The sequence below is a fragment of the Papaver somniferum genome, unplaced genomic scaffold (genome assembly GCF_003573695.1).
Source record: "Papaver somniferum cultivar HN1 unplaced genomic scaffold, ASM357369v1 unplaced-scaffold_114, whole genome shotgun sequence".
NCBI classification, from domain to species: Eukaryota; Viridiplantae; Streptophyta; class Magnoliopsida; order Ranunculales; family Papaveraceae; genus Papaver; species Papaver somniferum.
Window position 1 is genome coordinate 5051927 of NW_020620381.1, and position 25597 is coordinate 5077523.

The 25597-nt window shown below is 36.9% G+C and overlaps 1 protein-coding gene and 1 long non-coding RNA gene across 8 annotated transcripts; both read left to right on the forward strand.

Annotated features, from left to right (window-relative positions):
• The first annotated feature begins 4846 nt into the window (after positions 1-4846).
• LOC113328928 lies at positions 4847-8303 on the forward strand. 6 transcript variants are annotated; one of them, XR_003349634.1, is made up of 7 exons: positions 4847-4969; positions 5320-6041; positions 6130-6194; positions 6314-7456; positions 7577-7646; positions 7731-7811; positions 8074-8303. It is a non-coding gene; the product is annotated as an uncharacterized LOC113328928 (long non-coding RNA). The 6 variants fall into 6 exon arrangements; XR_003349635.1 differs by lacking the exon at positions 7577-7646 and having other exon boundaries at positions 6314-7169; positions 7333-7456; XR_003349638.1 differs by lacking the exon at positions 7577-7646 and having other exon boundaries at positions 5320-5472; positions 5955-6041.
• Positions 8304-10942: 2639 nt separating this feature from the next.
• On the forward strand, positions 10943-12191 carry LOC113328938. 2 transcript variants are annotated; one of them, XM_026575937.1, is made up of 2 exons: positions 10943-11140; positions 11288-12191. In XM_026575937.1, exons 1-2 carry the CDS (start codon positions 11038-11040, stop codon positions 12046-12048), a joined length of 864 nt encoding a protein of 287 aa, XP_026431722.1. In that variant the 5' UTR covers positions 10943-11037; the 3' UTR covers positions 12049-12191. The 2 variants fall into 2 exon arrangements, with proteins under 2 accessions (XP_026431722.1, XP_026431723.1); XM_026575938.1 differs by having other exon boundaries at positions 10946-11140; positions 11363-12191.
• Positions 12192-25597: the final 13406 nt, after the last annotated feature.

A 25597-nucleotide genomic window follows, 5' to 3' on the forward strand; every position in this document is an offset into this window, starting at 1 on the left:
TGCTAGTTCGTAGTTGAATTTGACATTTTTGTCCTTAAATTGGGAGTTGGATATTCTCAGTGTAAACCGAGAGTCTGCATGTCTACGAGGATCCAAAATGATGAACCCAATTGAATGAAACAAAGTCCCACATAGGTCGCCACATTAGAAAATTTTCTATCACCAACTTCATCTTCTCTATCCTCATCAAGTTTCAAATATGGATCAAACACCACATCATCAATTGTCGAAGCATCCAACGTTTTCCTCATTTCAACCATTTTCGTCTCTTTATCTTTGTGTTAGGTCCCTCAAAGGAATATATTCGTCTTGTAGGTTTCTCTATAGGCCATTTTATATCTCGAGAAGGCCTTAAGAATTTAAAATGGTCGTAAGCCCGTGACTACGAAAAAAAATATAAATAAGATAGTACATACAGACCAATATATAAAAGTAAATCTATAATCAAAAACTTTTTTGTGGTTTTTCCGGGAAAAATGAAACAAAACATACGGTAGAACTAAGACAATTATTGTACGGGGTCTACCCAATGCTAGATGGAGAGGCGCACAATAGATCGATATGAACATCATGATATGTCCCGTAATAAAGCCCGTTATTGCTGATATCTCCTACTCGGTTCCTTCTTCCATATCCGAGCTTGGAGAAGGAAGAGATAAGAGGGCCCCATGAAGAATGTGGTCAGAAATCCATAATAGAGTCCGACCACAATTACCGAATTTATTATCTTCATGCATAAGAATAATAGATTACCTAGTATAAAAGATTTCAAAATCATCACAAACCCCTTATTTTCTTTTCTATTGCAATTTCTCGATTATTATATGATGATTTCTTAACTTTCCATATATAGAAATAGAAACAGATAGACTATAAACGACATCTCTTATGTCGATGACACTAAAGGGATATTAAATGAATGAAATTGAGATATGGATGGAATTGTGATATGGATGAAATATAATGAAATAGAGACACGTTTAAGTTCCCTATGAAATGAAGGCATGGAACGAAAAAAAGATACCTGGATGGAATTAGGATATATTAACACAAAAAGATACCTGGATAAAAGCAACACATCCCGTAATTTGTGTTTCATTCCACCCAGAAGCTTTGCAAAGACTGTTCATCATGCTAGCAAGGTGGGCGGTGCCCTACGAGTACCTAGGTACCTCGTTTGTTTCCGGATCGTGACTGAGAGTCTTCAACCACTACAAATACACAAACATTTACCTTATTTACTGAGAAATTGGGAAAAAAGACGGTCCCAACAGCGTGCAACAAGTAATCTATAGCCGTATGTCTAGCTCTTTCTACGTCCATCACGATCTCTCCACTAGCGGTCTTGCAATAAGAATCCTCAAACTTCTCCCTCAGACGAACCGTTTTAATCTTCCTTGCAATATTATTTGTTTAACGACGTTCACTCGGTAGACTAAATTTCCGTTTAGGTCTAGGCACGGCTCCGCCACCTATCTCAGACTCTTCTTCAACTTCATCTTTGACCCACCCAAGAGAATCTTTCTCCAAGACACAAAGCTCATCAAAAACAATAGAATTTTTGAAAACCTCAAACACAAACTTTCCTTCCGAAGAAATACCAGTGATTTACTTTGCATTATCCAGAGTCATAGTCATCTCGCCGAACGGAAGATGAAAAGTCATGGTTTCGGGCCAGAATCTTTCTCTAAAACCACAAACTGTCACAACATCATACTTCTTATGAAAAGTATTGATTCCAGACCATAACCCAGAAGCTTTTACCAAATTTACCACATCCGGATGCTCTTTCTACAACGTCAAAAACTTTCCTTGTTGGTGCTTTAGTTTAGGGACCGCTTTATCGGGAAACTACAAATAATATAAAATTTTGGTTATTACAATTAAGTATCCATAATAAAATGAAAATAATATATATTAAGTTTGATTTATTACCTTTGCGGCACAGACCCTAGCATCCCATGATGACTGGTAACCAATCAAGACGGAACAATTTCTTGCCGCACCCAAAGGTCTCATATTCTTCTTGGGAGGTAAAAACACCATAAAATCAATGATTTGTCTTGCATTTTCTTTTGGTGGATACTTATTCTTTCCGTCCTTCTAGTCCTCCTCAACTATGGATTTACCTTTATCAATAGAACAACCACCAGAAGTGCTAACTCCAGTTCCTCCAGTAAGTACACCTTCACTTCTTCCGGAAACTCCAACTTCAGTTCCTTCAGTATCAGCAAGTACACCTTCACATCCTCCACCAACTCTAACTTCACTTCCTCCACCTGTGGAAACTACAACTTGAATACCTAAAGCAGTTCCCGCTCCAACCGCATTTCATCCACCTTCACTTTCTCCATCAGTCACAACTCCATTTGCATTTCTTGCATTTTCACCCAATAGTTTCGTGTAACGAGGTTGCAGAGTCGGATCAATACAAGGTGTTAGTTATTTTTATATTTTCTTCTTATTTTCTTTTGCTCTATTCAAAGACAAACAAGACCAAAAACTAAAAGTAGATAAGTAAAAACTGCTGGAAAATCTAGACATAACCAAGTCGTGACAATGAATACGTCTAGGAAATATGGAAAGTCCCAGACACAACAAAATTACGGTTGGGATAATTAGTAATCGACCTAGACCTAAAACAAATAACGTCTAGAAAAATAATTTTTGGCTTGGTTACTCATATTACGGATAGGAAAACCTATACGTGAAAGATATAGCTGGTTTAATATTCACACACGACTAGGAAAAACCTAGTCCTTATAAAAAGTCGGCTAGGTTACTCATCCTTACGATTAGGAAAAGGAATTACGGACAGAAAACACCTAGACATAAACACTACCACTGGAAAAAATTCCGAACACAGGATAATATACGGCTAGGATTAACCTAGCCTAAAGAACTTGTTGTAGATAAGATTTATCAATCTCGTACGCATCGACTATTTTACGGCTGGGAGTTCTTATATATCCCAACCGTAACACTTATATACGGCTGAGAGTTATTAGATATCCCAACCGTGATACATATACACGGATGGGAACCAATAGATCCCAACTGTGAGACGACTGGGAATGCATGAACTCCCGGCCGTAAGCCTTTCAGAAACTATTTTTTCAGACCTAAAATTCTCGAAATCAACTGAATAATCAATAAAAAGCTTAAATAAAGAGTGATATTTTCAATTCATACCTTATTGATGTCATATCAGGAGTCTTAATGGCTGGCGCATCTCCTTTATTCACTTCTTTTTGATCTTCAGTTTCTGCTTCATTTGATGAATTTGGTTTCTCTATTTCAGGAGGAAGTTGATTCGACGAAGATTGACCTAGCTTTTTCTTAGGTTTTATGGTTTTACACAATGAATTTAATCGACGAAAATTTTGTTTTTGAATCGACGATTAATCGTTGAAAAACGAAGAAAAAGAAGATAAAAAAAAAAAAAGAGGTATGAGAAGAAGAAGGGAAAGGTTTGTTTTTTAGGTTTTAATGATTTTCATTTTTTTTATTTTAATGATTTTTCAGTTTTTTTTTTAAATTAGATTAATTAGTAATGGAAGGGTAGAAGGGTAATAAATTAAAATTATTGTGGGTATTTTTGAGCTTTTACATAAATATGGTCCCCCCCTATAACTTTTGGGTTCAAATTAGTAATTTGAGCCCCCTACAGCCCATAATATGATTCAATATTTAGGCAATGCGATATAACAGAAGTAATGAACCAGATTAAGCAAGGCATTTATGCATATACCACAAGTATATTTATACTACCTCCATCCCACTATTAAGTGACCTACTTTCTCAGTTTATTTCCTTTCATGATCAAAACTGAAAAAACTGCCATTATATAAGCATGAAAATATCTCACTTACCTTTTGTATAAATTTATGCCATTTGAAAAGGTAAATCCAATCACATCTAACAAGCATGTAGCATTTTGGTACATGCGACAGATTGTGCTCTACTAGAGTCATAATACAGTTCACACGATCAAGATTATTATCTCCTCGTCTGAAGATGAGGGGATTATAACGCCTGTGGATGCTGGTACCAGTAAATTTTGAATTTTTCAAAAATATGCATGCACTAGAGAATTGTATGGGATCGTTGTAAATTAATGGACATTAAATATTCATTCACTGTAACTGTTAGAGCATTTCTCGGTCGAACTTGCAAGCGTTGTTATCTCAAGCTTGTTTGTCAAATTTAGTTGTCAAAAATATATGTCTTTATTTCTAATTTACTTATAGATAAGTCTTAGACTAGGACAGATAAGTGTAGTTGAGCTCCAGACTCCACCGCGATCGTCTTAAGAAGACGAATAACTACTCAAGGAACCAGTGGAACTTACCATACCAAAAGGTATGTGTAGACTTAAACTTACCTATGACGCAAAAGTCTATCTACTCTATTTCTTATTCTTGAGACAAAGTCATATATGTATGATAGTTTTCATACATGCACATTTGATATTTCGAGCCGAGTTTATCTCGCCTATCTATTTTTTCGAAATATGTGTTGGTAAGCTTTTCGCTTTAACCATTTTCATCTTTACCTGCGAAAGTCATGATGACGTTTCAATCTCTTGAAAATTGTTTTGATGACGATAACTGTTATAATAACAACTGTTATAACATTATAATTTATAAAAGAATGTTTCGATGATTGGAATGTAGAGTTGAGATTATGTAACCATCAATTGATATAAGCATATATTATGTGTTCGCACATTAGTGCATAAATCCATGTACCGGAAATCAAGTGTATGCATAAGTGTGCATACGGAATTGGTAAAGGAGATAGGTTGGGTACGCGTACCCGTGCTCCCGCTGGTCCCAATGGTAAAGAAAATCACATGCCCTGCAGTCTGCACGACTCTGCACCTAAGAAATATCACACATAACTTATCCACACCGAAAAATCCATCTGTACAGGGTAAACTCTTTCTCCATCTCTACAGCAAAATTGGGTAAAACCTTTTCTCAACCTCTTCTCGATTTTTCTTAAATCAATTTTGGGGTTTTCATCAAAATGAAACCCTGGATTTTTATAATTAGGGACTTGTATTTGTATGATATTTTTTGTTTAATCCGTTTTGCTTACCAGTTTACTGATATCTATGGGGATGGGTTTTGTTTAAATCCTTCTCAGCTTAGTCACTGTAAATGTTATTAGGGTTCTTGATTCAGGCCAATGGATTGTGGGTTTAACTTAGATTTGTTTGTAATCTGCTGAAACTACTGTTTTTTAGATTGTGATTTCCCCTTATATATCCAAACATTTTGGTTCTTGGGATTAATGATTTTGTTGGTTAAATAGGTGCTTACAAGTCATTTTGGAGTTATGGAGGAAGAAACAAGCTGATGTGATGAGGTTTTGCAGAGGGTGAGGTGCTGGGAGTATCGCCAACATCCTTCAATTTGTATGTGTTATCTTACCCGTCCTGGTAAGGACAGACGTTTGGGTTACAAGGTCAAGAAGTTAATGGAAAGTCCTAAATCTTAGCTTTATTTTGCTGTTATTAGTGCATTTGATATGTTAAAGTTCATTGAATCCTGTTTTTCATCTTAGTCTCAAGTTAAATTTCGATTTACTTTGGAATCAGTTTCTTTGTTGAATACATTGTTCTGATTTTATGGTTTTCATGAAGTCTTAAATGGATAAACTGACCCATGCTATGTTTTTCTACAATGTTTGAATGGTGTTAGATATCTGTTCGTATAATAACGGCCATAGACTTCAAAAATGTTAAACTCTAATAAGTTATTACTCAAAAGGTATGTGTCAAACTAAGGTGACTAGACAAGTTTGAGTTGCGTCGTCGGGTTATGTTTGATTTTGCAATGCAGATTGTGTGGCTTACTTTGCTCAATGCATGGAAGTCCAGCTTTATGTACTATTTTTTCTGACAAATGATATTGTTCTATTTATCTGATTTCTGTAACCATATACAGGTTCTTGATGATGCCTTCTTTAAATATGAGACCAAGCCTAAGCTTACTAGTCATGGCGAGCTCTATCAGAAAGGTGAAGTGTTTGAGGTATAACTTATGACACCTCTGTGGTTCATTTACTTGAGATCATAGAAACCAAGTCGTACTATTTACAATTGTTCAGTTGTGAATACAGGTGAAGAAGTGAGAATCAGATGCTGCTCGAGACAAGCTCTTCATTCAGATGATCTTTCAACAAATGTATGACTGAAAAATCTGTTTAACCAATTCTTAAGGATAATTCGTTGTGCTTATAGTCTGTTTGACAAAGTCTCAAGGATAATTCACTGTCCTCTTATATGGATGTGTGCTTCTTGCAGGCGATTGGATGTAGCAATCATGGAAATAAAAGTAGATGAATGAACTTAATTATACTCAAGAGAAAACACGCTTGGGCTAGTATAGTGTTGTAAATGGTATTGATTGAACATGGAATGACCTGAATGAACCAACAGTATTCGAGGTACAGCTCATAAATTGTCATCAGTATGTAACTTGTCATTTATTCTATTGGTTTTGAATTCTGGTTGTTTTTCTTATAATCTGCAAACCATTACAAAGACAAGGTGCCGAAGCTGGTGGGCATCATAATCATTTGCATTACCACAATGTAGTTGGCTTATTTTTCTCTAGTTATGTATATGATTATTTTGTATCTTCTTTATGATCACCATGAAGTAATTCTCCTTAGTGTGAAGAATTGAAGATTGTTGCTTGGCTCTGTTGAGGGTCCACCATTTTATGCATCACATTTGTACTATTGGTAAGACTTTTGTTTTGTTTCAAAATTGGTTTTGGTAAGACTTTTGTTTAACTTGATCAACATGAATAGATACAGTTGAGGTGATTAAACCAAGTAGCCTGTTTAAATCATGACATATTCAATATGATGAAATGCTTCCCCCAGAATGTCAGGTCCTGGTCAATTTGGGTTTTGATTCCTGTGTCTGTTTCTGGATTCCTGTCCTGATTGAGGTGTGTAAGTTAAAATGTGTACTCACTTCAGTTTCTTGCTTTCATTATGTTCCATATCCATCATTACATTTATGGAGGACTCTGTCTGCTGAACATCCATACACCAATCCATACTTAAGGCTTACTGGTGAACAAGGGAATTGGCTCAGCTAAGATGCAAGTTTGCAGTTTTGTTTCATTTTAACGCAAGGGAATTGGCCTGTACTGCGGCTAACCTATTTTTATCCTGTTAATAGATGTTTCCTTTACAGTATTTATGCTAACTTTATGCTTATGAAGTCGGGAAAGAAGAGTGGTTATCACACCTTTCAGAATTTCCCAGTATTTTTATCTCTAAATACGTATATATTTTGTTTTTGCACAGTGGTTCGATGTTGGAAGCCTGGGAAGGTTATGTTGAGATGGAAGTTCAAACAAGTCACATAGATTCAGCTAGATCCATTTATAAAAGATGCCATAGCAAAAGGTTCATGGGAACCGGTTCAGAAGTACGTACCTATCTTATATTTTAGAGGTTACGCTTGGTTATTAAAAAAAAACAGTGACTTAATATTTGTATTTTGAGGTTATGCCTGGTTACTTAAAATTTATGTATACATCTATTACAGTAGTGATACAAGCATTATATGCGAAGTAAGAGCTCCAAAGCAAACCCCATACAGGAATTGCGTACAATTTGTACGTACTTGATTAGTTCTCAAATTTCGTAGTATGTCTGAGTCCGGGTTAGCTGATCTATTCCCGCGGGTAAAAATTTTGTAGGAGCTACTAGGATAATCAGGCGTCTCTGTGCCAGTAAGCATTGTGGTAGTTGACTCCAGTTTGCATAAATCTATACCGCTGGTGAGGATCTTTTTTTTTTTTTTTTTACATCTTAAGTTTGTGGCACAAAGGTTCCCTCCAGTTTGCATAAATCTATACTGCTAAGTAATGTGTATCCGATTTCTTAGGTTCTTAGAACGATAAGGGGATATTGAGAGTTATCTTTCATCATGAATTTACTTGTGCTATTATTCAAGTTTCATTCTAGTATATTCACTTTTCAGTGATTTTGTCACCATTTTTTAGATACTTCAGCGATGTTGACACCTTTTGTTTGTTGTAGGTGTGCTGTTATGGAATTGTTAGCTCGGTTCATCATCCGGCGGGATCAGATCTCTTTTGCTGGTTTGAAGTTGTCTTTATGAAACCTAGGACTTATATGTATGACTTGTATGAATTCAGGACTTGATTATTTATTTTCTTTTGTGATTTTTGAACCTAAGTTGTAAACTGTATTCAGTCATGAATTGAATGTTTTTTTATTAAAAAGGCCAGTTGAGTTTACAAATTCAAGTTTTATTTCAGGGTAATTTGAGTTTAATTAAGATTTGTTTCAGCGCAGTCAGCCAGGTCTGATCTGGAATTCAACTGAATCAGCTGAATTTCGGTTTTTTTTATATTTATAATTAAAATTAATTCTACGACGTAGTCTAGGTGCCATACCTAAGTAACAGTCAGGAAGTATTGTAAATCAGATTTACTCAGAGTCAACCGGAAAGTGTCGTTCCAGAATAAGACACTGAATCTACGACACTTTCAGGGGAAATCTTAAAGTGTCTTATATATCGCCAGTACGACACTCTCCAACCATCTTAAAAAGACTTTTCCACTAGTGTTTTTTCTCGAGACCCTGTAGGTTAAGGACTTAAAGACTTCATTGGGACTGTGAAGCCAGACGAAACTACTTTTCTTGTAGTTGAGCGATCTGATCTTGCCATTTTCTATCATACGAGTTCAACTGAAAGATTGGCTTGAGATTATATCTCCGATAGGGAAAGATAAAAAGAAATCACAAACATCTTCGTCTCATCGTTTATGATTCCGCAATATATTTTTCCGCTACCATACAATTAAGATTATTGTGAGCTGATTGACAATTCTGGGTTTTTCTTCGGGAATAAAAGTCCGCGTTATCGTTCGTGTTCACCTTGATTTTATCAAAAAACGGAACAAACTCGTAGTTTTATCTGTGGGAGACAGATTTATCTATTACCGTAGACTTTTCTGTGTGATACAAATTTGTTTATTCAAGTCTTCGACTTTGGGTCGTAGCAACTCTTGGTTGTGGGTGAGATCAGCTAAGGGAATCAAGTGTGTAGCATCAGAGACGTAAGGAGCGCAACTGTACCTTGAATCAGTGCGAGGTTGATTGAGGTTCAACTATAGTCCAGACCGAAGTTAATTCGGTGTTTGTGTTATTTCTATTCCGCATTATATTTTGTTATATAATTGAAATATCATACGTTGTGCGTTGTATCGATCAATTGTGAAATCCAACCTTTGGTTGTTGATTGGAAATTGATTGATCCTTAAATATTGGTCTTCGGTACCATCCAAGTTTATATCTCTTGTATTTGATAAAGACTCGCAGATTTCTATTTGTTTGAGTATAGATCAAATCAAGAGATCGAGATATTAACTTCTTGATATACTTTTTATTAAGATTGAGTTTGTCTGTCTAGTTGATTCTCTTAAATGTATAGTAGATTTTTTCTATACAGATTTCTAATCGAAATATTGGGTGTGGTTGTTAGACCCCCGCATTTTCAGTAACTACTGAAAAATAAATGCTGGTGGTTGTGAACCCCTCTGCAGAAAATCAACAAATGTGATTAATAGGCACAAAACCCAAATTAAGTTCGATTAAAATCTCTTAAATTAGTGCAATATTTGGATCCAAGAAGTAACACCTTAAACGTGCAAGCCTGAATTTTGAAAATTACAGGTTGGTGTAATCTTCGTGCGTTATACGAGAAATATTATCGTTGTAAAAACGATGTGAGGGTTTCATTTTTTTTCCACAAACTCTAGGATTAGTTCAATAATACTTTGTTCACCCCATATGATGCATTTGGTGTGGTAATCCTTAAGGACTCATATTGCATTCACATAAGAAATGGGGTCGGGGAACATATTTGAATTCAGGACGACACCTGATTCTATTATGTTAGGTTTAACAATTTTTTATGTGTTTTTAAAAATTTGGTACAAAAACAAAAAATTCGAATTAATTAGTTGATGATATTAATTTTATAGGCCTATTAAGGAGTCCTTAAAAAAAATCCACGATGCAGAAACATAAAAAAATAAAAAGTTCCCGTAAATCTGAAGTAAAATGTTATGCTTACATTCTTCTATGGTAGAGACCAGAGTTATGATTCTGATGCTTGTCTTCTATAATACGCACATAGTTGAGTTAACATTCATAAATCGTAAAAAGTTGTATTTTTTTTTTCGTTTCAGGTTTCGTCCCATTTGGTTTTTCCTGACACTGTTTTAACGAGGCAACACCTTGTTGACGTTAAATTTTTATTTAAAATGTTGATATTGCACTCTTTTGCCTTTGTACATGTATTTTCTTCCTGTTGGATTTTTGATGGCAAGGTTTTAATGAGGCAATTTAATTCGACATAGTGATCATCCAAGGAGGAGTTGTATCAATTTTAGTTATTTGTTGGATTCCCATCATTATCGAGGTCAATCTGTTAGACGAAATCTTCATAACAATCTCCTTGAAATTTGGATGTCCTTCCGAACTACAAAGATTTAACCACAAGTACGGTATTTGTTCATGTATTGAAATGTATTCATATCTTTGCATATTTTTGAAGAAACTACACCAACCACTTCTTCAAATCATATCCGAGAAGCTGGTAATCGAAGACACAAATTCTGTATGCATTTAAAGAGGCACGAAAAATCGAGAACACTACTTTTTAGAAGACTTTCAGAAAAGAAAACTTCATCAACTAGTAATTTCTTCGCGAAAGAAGAAACAATCTTTTGACCTCATATTAACTATACTACCTATAGGACACCCCATATTATCCCACCAAAGTTATAGCTAGAGCCAAGAGTTTTGTCGGTTTAACAGTCGGGCTTGGATTATAGACGGACAAAGATGAAGCCCAACACAGACGCAGTTTATATATAATGAACCCTATCACTATTTCTCAATCGATCGACAAAAAGAAAAAACGATAAAAATCCGATCCCTAATAATCTCTCTCTTTTTGATCATTTAGTCATGTCGATATCCACCAGCAGTTTTCATCAAGAGAAGGAAGCTCATCCCGGAAAGAAACAAAAGATGAGCGATGGAAGCGAAGCTGCTGAAGATATGGATCTTGGTTCGTTTTCCTTTTCCTTTTCTCTCGTCATCTAATTTGTTCTTCTGAAATTCTTGTTTTCCACCTAATTAATAGAAAAAACCCTAATATTGATCTTAATTTTGTTAGCTTTATATCTAATTTGTTTTCCAATCTAAATTTTGTTAGGGTTTAATTTCCCCCAATCCCCCGTAAATCGATTAAACCCCCTAATCTATGGTTCATTAATAACTGAAAACATAGGTGAGCAAAACAAGAACTGCGACAATTGTGGGAAGATTGGTGATCATCGGACAGAAGATTGTCGTTCTGGAATTTATGGTAGGTCACGAAAGTATGACCAAAACACTATCCGTTTTAGAAACCTCTCAGAAGATACCCACAGGGATCAGTTGGGTTGGCTGTGCAGTAATTACGGGACAGTTGCTCGTGCTGCTGGTCCTGAAATTAAGGGCATGAAAGATCAAGGTTTGGTGGCCTTTGAAAACAAGAAAGATGCACAAATAGCCATTCAGAAGCTCAATGGTTCCACTTATAAGGGTCGCGTTATCACAGTCGAGTGGGCTTTGAAAGATAATGCACCAGACCTCCAGGAAACCAAGTGCAGGTATTGTGGGAAGATTGATGAACACTCGGATAAACATTGTCCTTTAGTAGTTTTTAACCCGACGATAGGCAAGTATGTCCATAGCACTCTCCATTTTAGAAACTTCGCAGGAGACACTGATAGGTCAGACATATCATGGCTGTGCCGTAATTTTGGGGAACTTGCTTGTGTTTTTGAGCCTGGATTGTATTTTGAGGGAGATCAAGGTTTGGCGGTAGCCTTTGAGAACAAGGAAGATGCACAAAAGGCAATTCAGAAGCTCAATGGTCTCCTTTATAAGGGCCGTGTTATCACAGTCGAGTGGGCTAAGGAAAAGAACTAGAATTCCCCTTGAAATCTTGAAATTATCCCTGTGTTTGTTATTTCTCCTTGTTTTGTAATAACTAGTCTATGGACGCATGTATAAACTAACTTATGGCCTTGCGCATGCAGATATGTTTGGAGTGTATCTTTTTGAGTGCTGTCTCCCGTTATTACTGCTGTACCATTTACTTACTCCCTCCGTTCTAGTTTACTTGCTTTAAATTGGATTTTGCAAAAACTTGAAATTCAAATTACTTTCACATACACCATCGATCTTTCAAATTGTTTGTTTAATATACTAGTTTGCTAAAAAAAAACACAATTTAGGCAAGTAAATTAGGACGGTGGGAGTATTATTCTTTCCTAGTTTTACAATAAATCCATTTTTTTTTTCTTTTTTTATCAACGTATTTCAATTCATTCAAATCAAAATAGTGATTACATGTTGGCTTACAAGAATAACAAAAACATCAAAATAAGAGATAATAAAAACCCTAATACTAACAAGGACATCAATTACAAGTAGACTGCGAAGAGAAAGTGCGATAAACCGCAAAGATATCCAAAAAAGTTTTATGTATAAGGGAGAGACGATGGTATATATGGAAACGAATTCCGACCATTTAATCTGATTATATTCTTCTTCCATAAGAGATGCTCCTAAAACAAAGGAGTGATTTTCCCATAATATTATCGATCCACACGAACATAGATGCGCGATATCGTGATAAATCGTTGGTGGTTTTGAATCGAGAGTACCAAGCCACGAACCAACCATTACAATTTGAAGAACTCGCCCCACAACGACGAAAAAAAATCATCCCAAAACGACGAAGAAATATGTCAAAAGACGCCAAAAATGATGTAAAGCCATCTTATATAATTACCTATTATCAAAAACTTTTTTTAAAAAAAGAGTCCTTGATCAGTTTAAACCAGATCTGAGCAAGATGGCTCTTGAGTTTTTTTTTCTTTTTTTTTTTTGAGAAAGAGAAGATGAAGAAAAAGATGAGAGAGAAAAAAGAATAAACCCATGTTTTTTAAAAGTCAATTTTATTTAATATGAGTATATTAAAATAAATCCAACTCAACTACACATAAAACATTCAATAAACCAAAAGAGAAAAACAATTGGCAATCTATAATAGTTGAGAAAAATATAAACATGCAAAATTTTCAAAGCATATAATAGTTGCCATAGTTTCTTTATCAATTCCCAGAAATTCATTGATTTTGTCTTCTGACTGCGCAGATCGATTGTTACTTGAGAATTATATAATAGGGTTCAACCCGTGCCGTTATTATCTGGTTATGTATTTTTTGGCATTTCTATATTAAATATAATATTTATTAATTATCAAGTTTACCCTTCTTATCATTACAAAAATAAAGGAAATACATATTGATATTTCTATATTTCAGTCCACAAATCTTTTCTAATTATGTACTCATATGTGATTATTTTCTAACATTTTCCGTCTTGATGATCCCCCAAATTATGCCTCACCTTTCCCGAGTTTTATCCTCAATCCAGCCATAGAATTATATCGGTATTATTTTTCAGTCCACAAATCTTTTCTTATATATGTGATTTCTTTCTAGCATTTTCCACCTTGATGTTCTCTCAAACAATGCCTCTCCTTTCCCGAGTTTTATCCTAAATTCATCCATAGAATTATATTGATATTAATTTTCGCATACTTTTTTCCAAAAAAAAGAACCATTATATGATATGTTTTTTAGTTTACAAAGATATCTTATCGATCATTTGAAATGGTACCACCCTTCTGCTTATCCCTTATTTTAGTAACCGAGCGAAACCAAAATATTAAACTATGTAGTCTTTAACAAAATTACAACACCTGAACTGATAGGTTTTGCGAATAATTATGTAGATATTAACAGTATTCGGATCCTTGTTAAATTTTTCTCCTTTAAGAATAGTCTGAAAAGATTAAAACTCAGAATTGACTCAACATTACCTATCGTATTGTATGTCCTTAATATTTCAATAACATGAAGAAAAGCTAATGCATCAACTCAAGCTATTATGTTTTAAAACGGTAAACTATTTTCGATGGCAACCATTCTACTCAAACAGGATGTAGTTCTAGTTCTTCAAAATTCCTCGATAGTCTATGTACGTAGAGTTTAATGAACGAAATATAGATAATGGTTTGTCCTTTCCAAATATTGAGGCTTTTTCAGCATACTAAGATCCAGAGTTGGAAAAAACTCTTTATTTATGCATTCTCGGGAAAGAGTAATCCAGGGATGGGTTACCTCTCAGGAAAAATGTTTATGGATAATCGCATCAGTGTCCGTTGAAAACCTCACATCGTCGGATAACCGCAGTGGCTAAGTGGGGACGGTACTGGCGGAAGATCAGGTAATTACAAATGATATCAAAGCCAACCATGGGTTGCTTGTCGAGGGTGAAAGAGTATGTTGGACGTGTTTTGTTAGGTAAGGGTCTCATGAGTGATAAAGAACGGAAAAGTCTAGTATTGAACATATCCCGCAGCCGAGGACGACTCCAATTTAAGGTGGTGGTATTATAGTAATACGACTTGGAAAGTAGGATTTTTCGAATAGAATATATGTAATGGTTTTTTGTTTCCCAACATGGATACCGTTTAAGCATGATTAAATTCAGAGTTGACAAAAAGCTCTATAGTTAAGCATGCTCGGGAAAGAGTAATTAAAAGATGGGTGACCTCCTGGGAAGCTGTTTCTGGATGACCGCAGCGGCGACCATGGAAACCCCACAATGTCAGATAACCGCAATGGCCAAATGAGAACATTATCGGTAGATGGTCAGACCATTGCATTCTACGACATTGCCTTTCCAAATGTGAGGTTATTCGTTCCATAAAAATAATGAAACCATGATTAGTTAGTAAGTCATTAGATTAACTGTTTAACCTAATAACAATAGATTCTAATAATAATAAACTGTGTTATCCATCATCATTGAATAAAAATAATGTTAAACCATTCATTAAGAAATACGTGAGACGACACGAAATTACTCACTGGGCACCATTAATACTTTCCACCATCTCTATAGTCTCTGATAGACGCATTTTTGTGTCTAATTTGTCCTCAATATTTCGTATTGTTAGTACTCGGTTTCGTACTTATTATGGTGTTTTGTGTGTTTGTAGGTATTTTTTGGAAATAAAATCTTGTTGGAAAATTCGGCTCGAAAAGTTGCTCGGAGTACCCCTGGAGGACATTTGCTATAAGGACCCCCACTTTTGCTAAGGAGCACCCACGGCTATGTGTAGCCCATTTGTCTATAGCACCCACTGGTTATTTGGCACCCAAGACGTTGGATAAGGGCTACCCATCTTCATCGTTTCAAAACTATGGTTTTGGCGGGAAATAATGGCAGCAAGAACACATTTCTGGTTCAAGTTTTTGGTGATGATTTAGCCAGACTCGATAGCTGGAATTGCATGGGAAGACTTGACTGAGCCTAACAGGATTGGTATGGGTCATCGATTCGATTAAATTTGGCTAGAACCCGTGTTGAAGTGAAACAGCGAAGATACATGCGAACACGACCTGGATGGAGATATTCACGGGATTTGGAGAGTTTCGTGAGACTACACCATGTTCTAAGTCATGCAGAGACGTGTTGGAACGTGTTTGTAGAGATTTAACGCGTGCAGGAGAAGAAAAAGGGAAGAAAATATTCCCGAGAATATTTTCCTTTACTGCCGATTATTGGAAGGATTTTCCGGAGTAATGAGCAAATAATCTTGTCCCTGTTGAGTATAAATAGCCTATTAGGGTATCACTGAAGGGAAACAGAGAGTTTGGGAAAGGCGGAGAGCAACAACATAAGAGAAAAAATCGCACTAGAGAACCACCATTTCTGCTGCTGCTGAAGAACACGAAGAACAAAATACCACCAGAGGAAGTCGTTCATGCTACAGTGACAATGACAGTCACACGAGGGTCGCAGAGATACAACAACAACAACAGTTCAATTTTATCGTTCTTTGTAACAATGTTTTGCAACAATTATAAACGTTGCAAACACCCGATTTTCATTATTTTCTCTCCATTTCATCTTTGTAAACAAAATTTGAGCATGAATCAATATTTTGAGCAAGTTTACACAGTGATGAGCTAAACCCATCCTCTGGGGCGACGGAGGAAGCTATTTTGCCAGTGAAATGTGGTAATCTCTATTTTATTTAATTTATGCAATTATTATATGATTATTTTTCTTGATAAATAAATAGATAAAATGGTTTTTGTTAAACAATTGTTATTTCAATTTGTGGAGCATGCTAGCCTAGGGTTTTGATGTCCCATACTTTCGATTTACAATTGTTATTTCTAAAAAATCGACTTTTGCAATATTAAGAATCAATTTGAATGAAGGATTTGCATAATTATAATTAGAGAATATAAATCACTTTGATATTGGTAATTAGTGGAATCTATAGCCCCAGTCTTCTCCATATTTTTCATATCACTTTTATTTAAGTTTCCTATATTTTTTATTTAAAATTAAGTCTAAAATCTATTGCTTTCACAAGTCTTGAACGAATCTTATTACTACAACAACATTGAAAATCATATCAAATTTTGGCGCCGCCGACGCGGACTTGTCTTTAGGCTAGAGTTTTTAGATTTTTTTTAGGTTTTTATTTTATTTGTTCTTCTTTGTGTTTTTGGGTTTTTTGTCTTTTTCTTATGGTTATTCTTCTCCTTGTATTTCCCACTTCTCTCGCAAACCATCTCAAAACGATTATCTGAACATTGGATATTCCTCACCAACACACACATGTTCTTAACAATCGTCTCTTTTGCCAAAGCAATCGCTTCCTGTGGAGATTTTATTCCCTACATAAGGACAACAATGAAATATTATAAGGTTCATTACAAGAAGTCCCCACATAAAGTTCTAAAAACTAGGTGAAAAATATTGTTTGGTAACATACCGGAGGCATTTTATAGTATTCGGACGTATCCGGACCAAGCGGTTTGGAATTTGTTGGATCAATGTATGTCGCAATATAAGAAATGAATGAAAAGAAAATTGAAGTAGTTCAAAAAAAATTTAAAGTACTATGCCGAGCACTATTTCCGGCATGCTCGACAACAGTTCCGCCAAAACTACCAAAGCCGAAAATAAGTGCCGGCATTCTCGAAAAATGTTTCGGCTTTCCGGAAATGCATTTTAAAAAGAGAACCAAATTTTAAATAGTACTGGCATTGTATTTTCTTGAACATCGATGCCGGAATTGGTAATACCGGCATGCTCTTTACACAAGGTCCGACGCCGGAAACCGTAGCCGGCATGCCCGATACTTCTAAAACAACTCCAGTACCAAAATGACTAACTTTCTAATGTTTTTCTAGTGGTACCGACATGCTAGATATGAAAGATTCCAAGCCGGTATCTCCTGTCGGCTTGGTCCGTAATTTTTTTACCACGCCGGTAATAGTTTCCGGCGTGCTCGATAATTTGTATAAGACGCCGGTATTTAAGTTCAAAACTTTCTAACTCCTGGATGTTTTTTTGGTGGTCCGGCATGGAAAGTTAGGAGGGAACCATGTCGGTTTGGAATTCCATGGAATATTCGGTGGTAGATAAAAAGTTAACTGCGTGCCGGCATGGTTTTTTTGGTTGAAGACCACGCCGGAAATTGTTTCAAAATGGGAGAAATCTATTGCCGGCATGGAAATAGTATGAATACCGTGCCAGTTCTGGTGGTGCCGGCGTGGTATTGATACTACGGGTATGCGGCACCAAGCTTTTTCAGAGAAAAAATGGCGGTTTCAAAAAAAAAAAAAAATCGACCTCTTAGCACCATTACCTGTGTGTTGGGGATGCTTGCATGTCGAACTTGTTTACTTTCTTGGGTTGGTTCTGATGAGTGCCAAATATTGTATATATTTATCCCTTTTTGTTGGCATTTTAACTCGTCTTTGGTGCATTAATTCTACATTTTATCCCATATTCTGTATTTTCATTGTTTTCAAGAATAAATATTTTTCTTACTTAATTTTATATTTTTAGGTAATAAATAAAGTATGGATGAATTGCGGAGCGGAATAGAGCAGAAAAGTAGTGAAAAGCCGGGAGGAGTTACGCAAGGAAGCCGCGAAGAACGTTGTGCATAAGACCAAGAGGCTAGGAATGGGCTTGAAGAAGAAGAATTATCCTTAAAGAAGATATGGGATTGGCATACCCAAGGCCCAAAACCCTTTCTCAAACCCATTTCCACTATCCAAGCCCGTCTCGGATTTCAGCCGTCAGATCGAAGCATTTCAGCATCCTACGGTCGCTCCATCATCGCATATCAAACTCCGAAGCTCCCGCTTTACATCGCAACGCCCATCTCCATCTTGGGCCGTCCTTTTCGTTGCATTCCTCCATCCGACGGTCGCTACCCACAGCCTCCCATCTCACCGTTGGATCCACCTACCATCGTCGCATCCCATAGACCATAGCGCGATACATCAAACTTCGATGATCCCGCTCAACACTCAAACACCTAAGTGTATATCCCACAAACCAAACAACCCCTAGCCAGAACCTACTCGAGCTCACCCCATCTCCTTCCCCATTCCCTCTGCAGAAACCATGTCCGCCACCAGCTCCGCCTGCCTCTGCCTCAACCACCACCACGCCTCTTCCAAAAGCCATCATGGCTACTTGTAATCATAACCCATCATTACCCTGCCTCTCTAGACACATATTCTATCGATTTCAACCCTTTTTCTTCACAGAAACCCTAGGTTTGAAATTGGTAGAATAGGTGAAGTTGGAGAAGAAATCAGAGCATGGGTAGATGCAATTGGATCAACAGAAGCATGGGGGGAAGATTTAGAGTTGTTATCAGTGTATTAGGTAAGCCAATTTCACCTTTTTGTGAAACCCTAATTTCTGACATTTGGGTATTTTTGGGGGAATTGTAACTGACTATAAATTGGGGTTATGGGTTGTGAAAATGGACATGCTTGGAGTAGCCAACATCCAGGACTTTCATGTCCTGTTAATTTCAGTTTAATTTCAGTTGTGTTAGTCTCCTGCTTAGTCTCCTGTTACAATTTTGAGTTTCTGCTTAATTTCAGTTCACAGTTGTGTTAGTCCCCTGTTAATTGTTATGCTCCTGTTATGTTGTAAAAATTGTTATGTTGTCTCCTGTCTGTGTTCTGTGTGTGCTTGTATTATCCATGTTATGCTTGTGTTAATTAGTTTGTGTGTTTTGTTTCTACACATGATCCTGTAAGTCCCCTGTTTAACTCACATGTTCTTATTCTGAGTCTTAATGCTTGACAACCATGAGGACTCTTAACTGCAACATGTTCTAATTCCCCACTAGGGTGAGAAAACAACTGAACCTTGATGGTTAGCTATTAGGATGGTTTTTTGCTGAACTTAAAATAGCTTAGGCTAGTTAGACTCCTAAAAGCCCAACTGATTTGTGATTAGTGGTGCTGTAAGAAGACCACTAATGCTAGGGGTCAGTGGTGGCTCTAGGGAATTAATCAGCTACATTAGTTAGTAAGCCACTGCCTAGTTAGTCTGTGATTGGTTGTGCCTTAAACAGACAGCCAATACTAGGGTTAGCTAAGGCTGTAAGGTTGGTTAACTAGACATTTGACAAAAACTTAACCTAGGTGAACTGGCTAGGTAAAGGGAATTCTCATCCATCTCCTTGCACTTCCCATCCACAATTTCTTTTCCATGTTTTGATTAAATTGTTCTTGAATTTTTCTTGTTTCTTTGCCTCTTAACTTCATTGCCTTTGGCTCACTGCCACTGAATTTTCTTTGGTTCTTTAGTTCACTGTCTGTCACTAGCTCAGCTATCTAGGAAACTTCAATACACCCCAAGTCTCTGTGGAATGATCCCTTGCTTACTCTCTATACTAAAACTTGGCCTTGTATACTTGCAAGAGTTTTTGTGTGTTTTCCAACCACACCAAGTTTTTGGCGCCGCTGCCGGGGACTTGGTTGTGTTGTGTTGATTTTTTCTTGGCTGTTTTTGCATTAGTTCATTTGCATCATTGCATACTCTTTTGCATATTGTTTCATTCTAAGCATACGCATCATGCATTGCATTCTTGCATCTTAGATTAACTTGCTGTTTTAGTAGCTGCTGTGTAGTGCAGCTGAAAGAAACTGATCTTTGCTGAGTCCAGGTACCTGCTGTGAAGCCCAAATAGAGCTGAGCTGCTTCTCCTGCTGCTTCTCCTGATCCTGCTGCTGCTCCTGATCCTGCTGCTGCTATTGCTGCTGTGCTCCTGTTGCTATTCCCTGCTGCTGCTGCCTGCTGAAGCTGATGTAAGAAAAGCCCAACTGGGCTGTAAGCTGCAGAAGGAGAGGAAATTGAACCAAGCCCAACTGGGCTGTAAGCTGCAGAAGGAGAAGAAATTGAACCAAGCCCAACTGGGCCTTGAGTGTTGAAGCCAAAGCTTAGGATGATCCAAAGCCCAACTGGGCTTTTGCAACCTAACTGAGCAGCTGGGCTGTGCTTTATAGGTAAGCCTAAACCCATTAAGAGAACCCAACCTGTGGGCTTCCATTTTTAATTTGTGGGCTTGTAATAATTTTTTCCATTTTTTTTGTTGGGCTTGTAATTTAAGTTAACTTTTGGGTTTGTATTTGAGCATTAACTGTGGGATTGTCCCTATCAAAATTTTGGGTTTCAAAAACCCAACAAACAACCTAAACAAGGTTAACTGAACCTACCAACTCAGCTGGGCTTCATTAGTTTCTGGGCTTGCTGAAGTCGTTAGTGGGCCGTGTACCCAAACTCTAGGCCGAAAGTTGGGCTCTGTTTCACAACAGTTCCCCAAACCCATTGCCTCACCAAAGCACAACCAAAACAGTGGGCTTATCCCCATAAAAACCAAATGTTTCCCATCAAAAACCAAATGTTTTTCATTCCCACAAAAAACCAAATTTTTCCCAAAAATCCAAACCCATTAAAAACCAAATTTTGGGCTTTGTAACATAGTTACTTAGCTTTTGAGCCCAATCATGTCTAGATCTTGGTCTACAGTTGGGGAATACAACAAATCCCTTAGAGAACTTGCGTGTGGACATACTTCACGTTATGAACCTCCCATAGACCATGATGTCAATAGTCATAGGAATTATTATGGACATTTTCAAAGTCCCGAGCCTCAATACTTGAACCCTAATGACTATTCACACATGCATCATTCGCCACAACGTGAAAATGAACATTTTGCTAGTGCCTCACCCACACAATCATCACTGATCGATCAATTAGAAGCTCGAATCGCAGCTTTAGAAATGCAATCACATGAGGAATCTCTCACATCTAAGTTTCTTAGGCAACCTGAAATCTATGCATGTCCCGCATGTGATGGCTTAGACCACACTATTGCGAATTGCTATATTTTCCATGAATTTAGGCGGACTGGAGAAATTCCAAGGTTTGTAGAACCTACAGATTATTATGATGGTGGTTATTGGGACCATAATCAACCTTTTCAAGGTTGCGATCAACCATTTATAGACCCTAACGACCATGCACCCATGTATCAATCACCACAAGGGGAGGACGAACAATTTCACATGAGCCCTTGTATGCAATCTATAATGGAAAACATCAATCTCCTCAAACAAAACACTGCTAGTTTAGAAATGCATACATTGAATGATCATAGCAGCATTTTTATCCCTAATGAAATTAATTATCAAAATAGTGTTTTTAACCCTACTCATGATAGTCATATTGAACATGAACCTAATCTAGAGGTAAATGAGTGGAATAGAAACACTATAGTTTTTAGGGAAGGACACTCTTGTTTTGTTGAGGATGATAATAATTATGATATTATATTAGAAGAACATGTCTATACTGATGATGTTGTGGAACCTTTGGGTTCAAATACATTAGGCTTCTCTGCCCAGACCTTAATGAATGATATCTCTTCTAGTTTTCCATATGATGTTTCCATTGAATTGCCGATGCATGAGGACAAATCTGTTGATGATGTTGATGATTCTGATTGTGAACTTGCTAATTTGATTGATGATTGTGAGCATGATGTGACATGTGTAGATGATTTAGGAGATTTTGATTTGATTGATAATGACGTGCCTATTCTCCTACATGAGTCACAATCTGATGGCCTTCCACCCAACCTAGATTTGGTTTGTACCAATATTGTAAAACCAATTTTTCTGAGAATGCCTAATCTAGGTTTGGAACTGTGTGCTTCCCAAGTCCTCTTGGACAATCTTGCATTTAAATATAATATCTTGGAGGAACCACAGTCGGAAATTGCATGTTTGCCCGTCCATAGCAAAGTACACTTTGAGTTAGATCTTGTGCATGATGAACCCCCAAAACTGCGCGATTTTGTTTTCAAAATTATATCTTCTGTAAAATCCAGGTTTGGGGGTAGCTCATTTGGTTTCACAGCTTCACGTGCTTTTCTTTCATGTGTGAAGTTGTTGAAACCGCTACACTTTGTCTTTTGGGTTGATCCTCAACTCTTTAGACTTTTGGTGTATGGTGAATTTTTTGTATATAATCCAGTAGATAAATTTTAAAACTTTTTGGTTTCTTTTGTATATATTTTTGCTAATAATAATCTAAGTTGAAAATGTTGGATTCTAGCCGGTGAATATGGAGTTCGGTTCGTGTTTTCGACGAATCGGGTATTCTCTCTCCTTTTACTCTACTTAGCATGTTCCTCTTCATATGTTGCATTATAATTTTGTTATCTTTTGAAACATTGAGGACAATGTTTAGTTTAGGTTTGGGGGTATGGAATGGATACCATGATAATATGCTATAATTGAAAACGAACTCCTTCTTCTTTTGAAAAAATCGAAAAAATTCAAAAAAATTAAAAACTAAAAAATTAAAAAAACATAAAAAATGGAGCTCATTTACCTTGAAATGTTGACTCTTGTGCAAATATGTAATTATTAGGAGTCTTAGTCTAGATATTTAGGCACCCTGATTCTAGCACAATTCACATAGTGATAAGAAATTTGCACGCGCACGATCTACCAATACATGTATGGCCTCGATCTTCAAGGTGTTTGATAGGAAGTTACGATTGCCAATCACTTTAGAATACTGAACGAAACTTGACTAGCTTGTTCTTTGGTTGGTTGGGATAGAAGGTGGAGGTTACATTAAGAAAGACAACCATCGAATTTAACTGGGTGCATCAAAAAGGGCTACCTCTTGCAAAGTGTCATGTAATCTTTTGTTTCTTTTGTTATGTATCAAAAGTGTTTCCTTATCAGTTAAAAAAAAAAAAAAAAAAAACGATGTATATATTCAGAAAAAAAAAAAAAAAAATCAGAAAAATACAGAAAAAATCAAGTATTTATCAATTTCATCATCTCTTGTTCCAAAAATAAAAAGAGAGTAGTCAATGTAAAGAGTCATCTTTTGTTGTTTTTTGTAATAAGCAAGGAGGGTGTATGCCATTGATGTACAACGCGAGTAATTGTGAAATACCTCCAACTCATTCACAATTCTCGTAAAGTCCGGACAGCTAGCTAGATTTCGACCTCAGTTCTTAGCCTGAGAAACTATCTCTTGGTGATTAGTAGTCATAACTTCAGATCTTTCTTTACACATGTGTAGATACACTTTACACTCTTATCACATGTCTTTTTTTGTTATCAGTGCTAGGATTGTGCCTTCGATAGCTAGATTGACATCTCCATTTTGCTGTGAGCTTAAACTGTTTTGCTCATGTCACATTTGATGGAATATGAGCTTATATTTTGACCTAGAACTTTGTAGGTACGTTCTAAGCAAACCTTCACGAGACTTCACTCGTCCACTAGGGACACTTAGTGGTTTAAAAGGCTTAGTGCATACGCTAAATGAATTCGAGAGACCAGCGACAGTGGTATAGTTAGGATTTCCTTAGTTTTGTTTTACTTGAGGACAAGTAAAATTCAGGTTTGGGGGTATTTGATGAGTGCCAAATATTGTATATATTTATCCCTTTTTGTTGGCATTTTAACTCGTCTTTGGTGCATTAATTCTACATTTTATCCCATATTCTGTATTTTCATTGTTTTCAAGAATAAATATTTTTCTTACTTAATTTTATATTTTTAGGTAATAAATAAAGTATGGATGAATTGCGGAGCGGAATAGAGCAGAAAAGTAGTGAAAAGCCGGGAGGAGTTACGCAAGGAAGCCGCGAAGAACGTTGTGCATAAGACCAAGAGGCTAGGAATGGGCTTGAAGAAGAAGAATTGTCCTTAAAGAAGATATGGGATTGGCATACCCAAGGCCCAAAACCCTTTCTCAAACCCATTTCCACTATCCAAGCCCGTCTCGGATTTCAGCCGTCAGATCGAAGCATTTCAGCATCCTACGGTCGCTCTATCATCGCATATCAAACTCCGAAGCTCCCGCTTTACATCGCAACGCCCATCTCCATCTTGGGCCGTCCTTTTCGTTGCATTCCTCCATCCGACGGTCGCTACCCACAGCCTCCCATCTCACCGTTGGATCCACCTACCATCGTCGCATCCCATAGACCATAGCGCGATACATCAAACTTCGATGATCCCGCTCAACACTCAAACACCTAAGTGTATATCCCACAAACCAAACAACCCCTAGCCAGAACCTACTCGAGCTCACCCCATCTCCTTCCCCATTCCCTCTGCAGAAACCATGTCCGCCACCAGCTCCGCCTGCCTCTGCCTCAACCACCACCACGCCTCTTCCAAAAGCCATCATGGCTACTTGTAATCATAACCCATCATTACCCTACCTCTCTAGACACATATTCTATCGATTTCAACCCTTTTTCTTCACAGAAACCCTAGGTTTGAAATTGGTAGAATAGGTGAAGTTGGAGAAGAAATCAGAGCATGGGTAGATGCAATTGGATCAACAGAAGCATGGGGGGAAGATTTAGAGTTGTTATCAGTGTATTAGGTAAGCCAATTTCACCTTTTTGTGAAACCCTAATTTCTGACATTTGGGTATTTTTGGGGGAATTGTAACTGACTATAAATTGGGGTTATGGGTTGTGAAAATGGACATGCTTGGAGTAGCCAACATCCAGGACTTTCATGTCCTGTTAATTTCAGTTTAATTTCAGTTGTGTTAGTCTCCTGCTTAGTCTCCTGTTACAATTTTGAGTTTCTGCTTAATTTCAGTTCACAGTTGTGTTAGTCCCCTGTTAATTGTTATGCTCCTGTTATGTTGTAAAAATTGTTATGTTGTCTCCTGTCTGTTTTCTGTGTGTGCTTGTATTATCCATGTTATGCTTGTGTTAATTAGTTTGTGTGTTTTGTTTCTACACATGATCCTGTAAGTCCCCTGTTTAACTCACATGTTCTTATTCTGAGTCTTAATGCTTGACAACCATGAGGACTCTTAACTGCAACATGTTCTAATTCCCCACTAGGGTGAGAAAACAACTGAACCTTGATGGTTAGCTATTAGGATGGTTTTTGCTGAACTTAAAATAGCTTAGGCTAGTTAGACTCCTAAAAGCCCAACTGATTTGTGATTAGTGGTGCTGTAAGAAGACCACTAATGCTAGGGGTCAGTGGTGGCTCTA

Coding starts and splice junctions, on each gene's coding strand:
- LOC113328938 (XM_026575937.1), top strand. CDS start 11,038: ATGTCGATATCCACCAGCAGTTTTCATCAAGAGAAGGAAGCTCATCCC. Junction 11,141..11,287: donor TGCTGAAGATATGGATCTTG/GTTCGTTTTCCT, acceptor AAATTTTGTTAG/GGTTTAATTTCCCCCAATCC.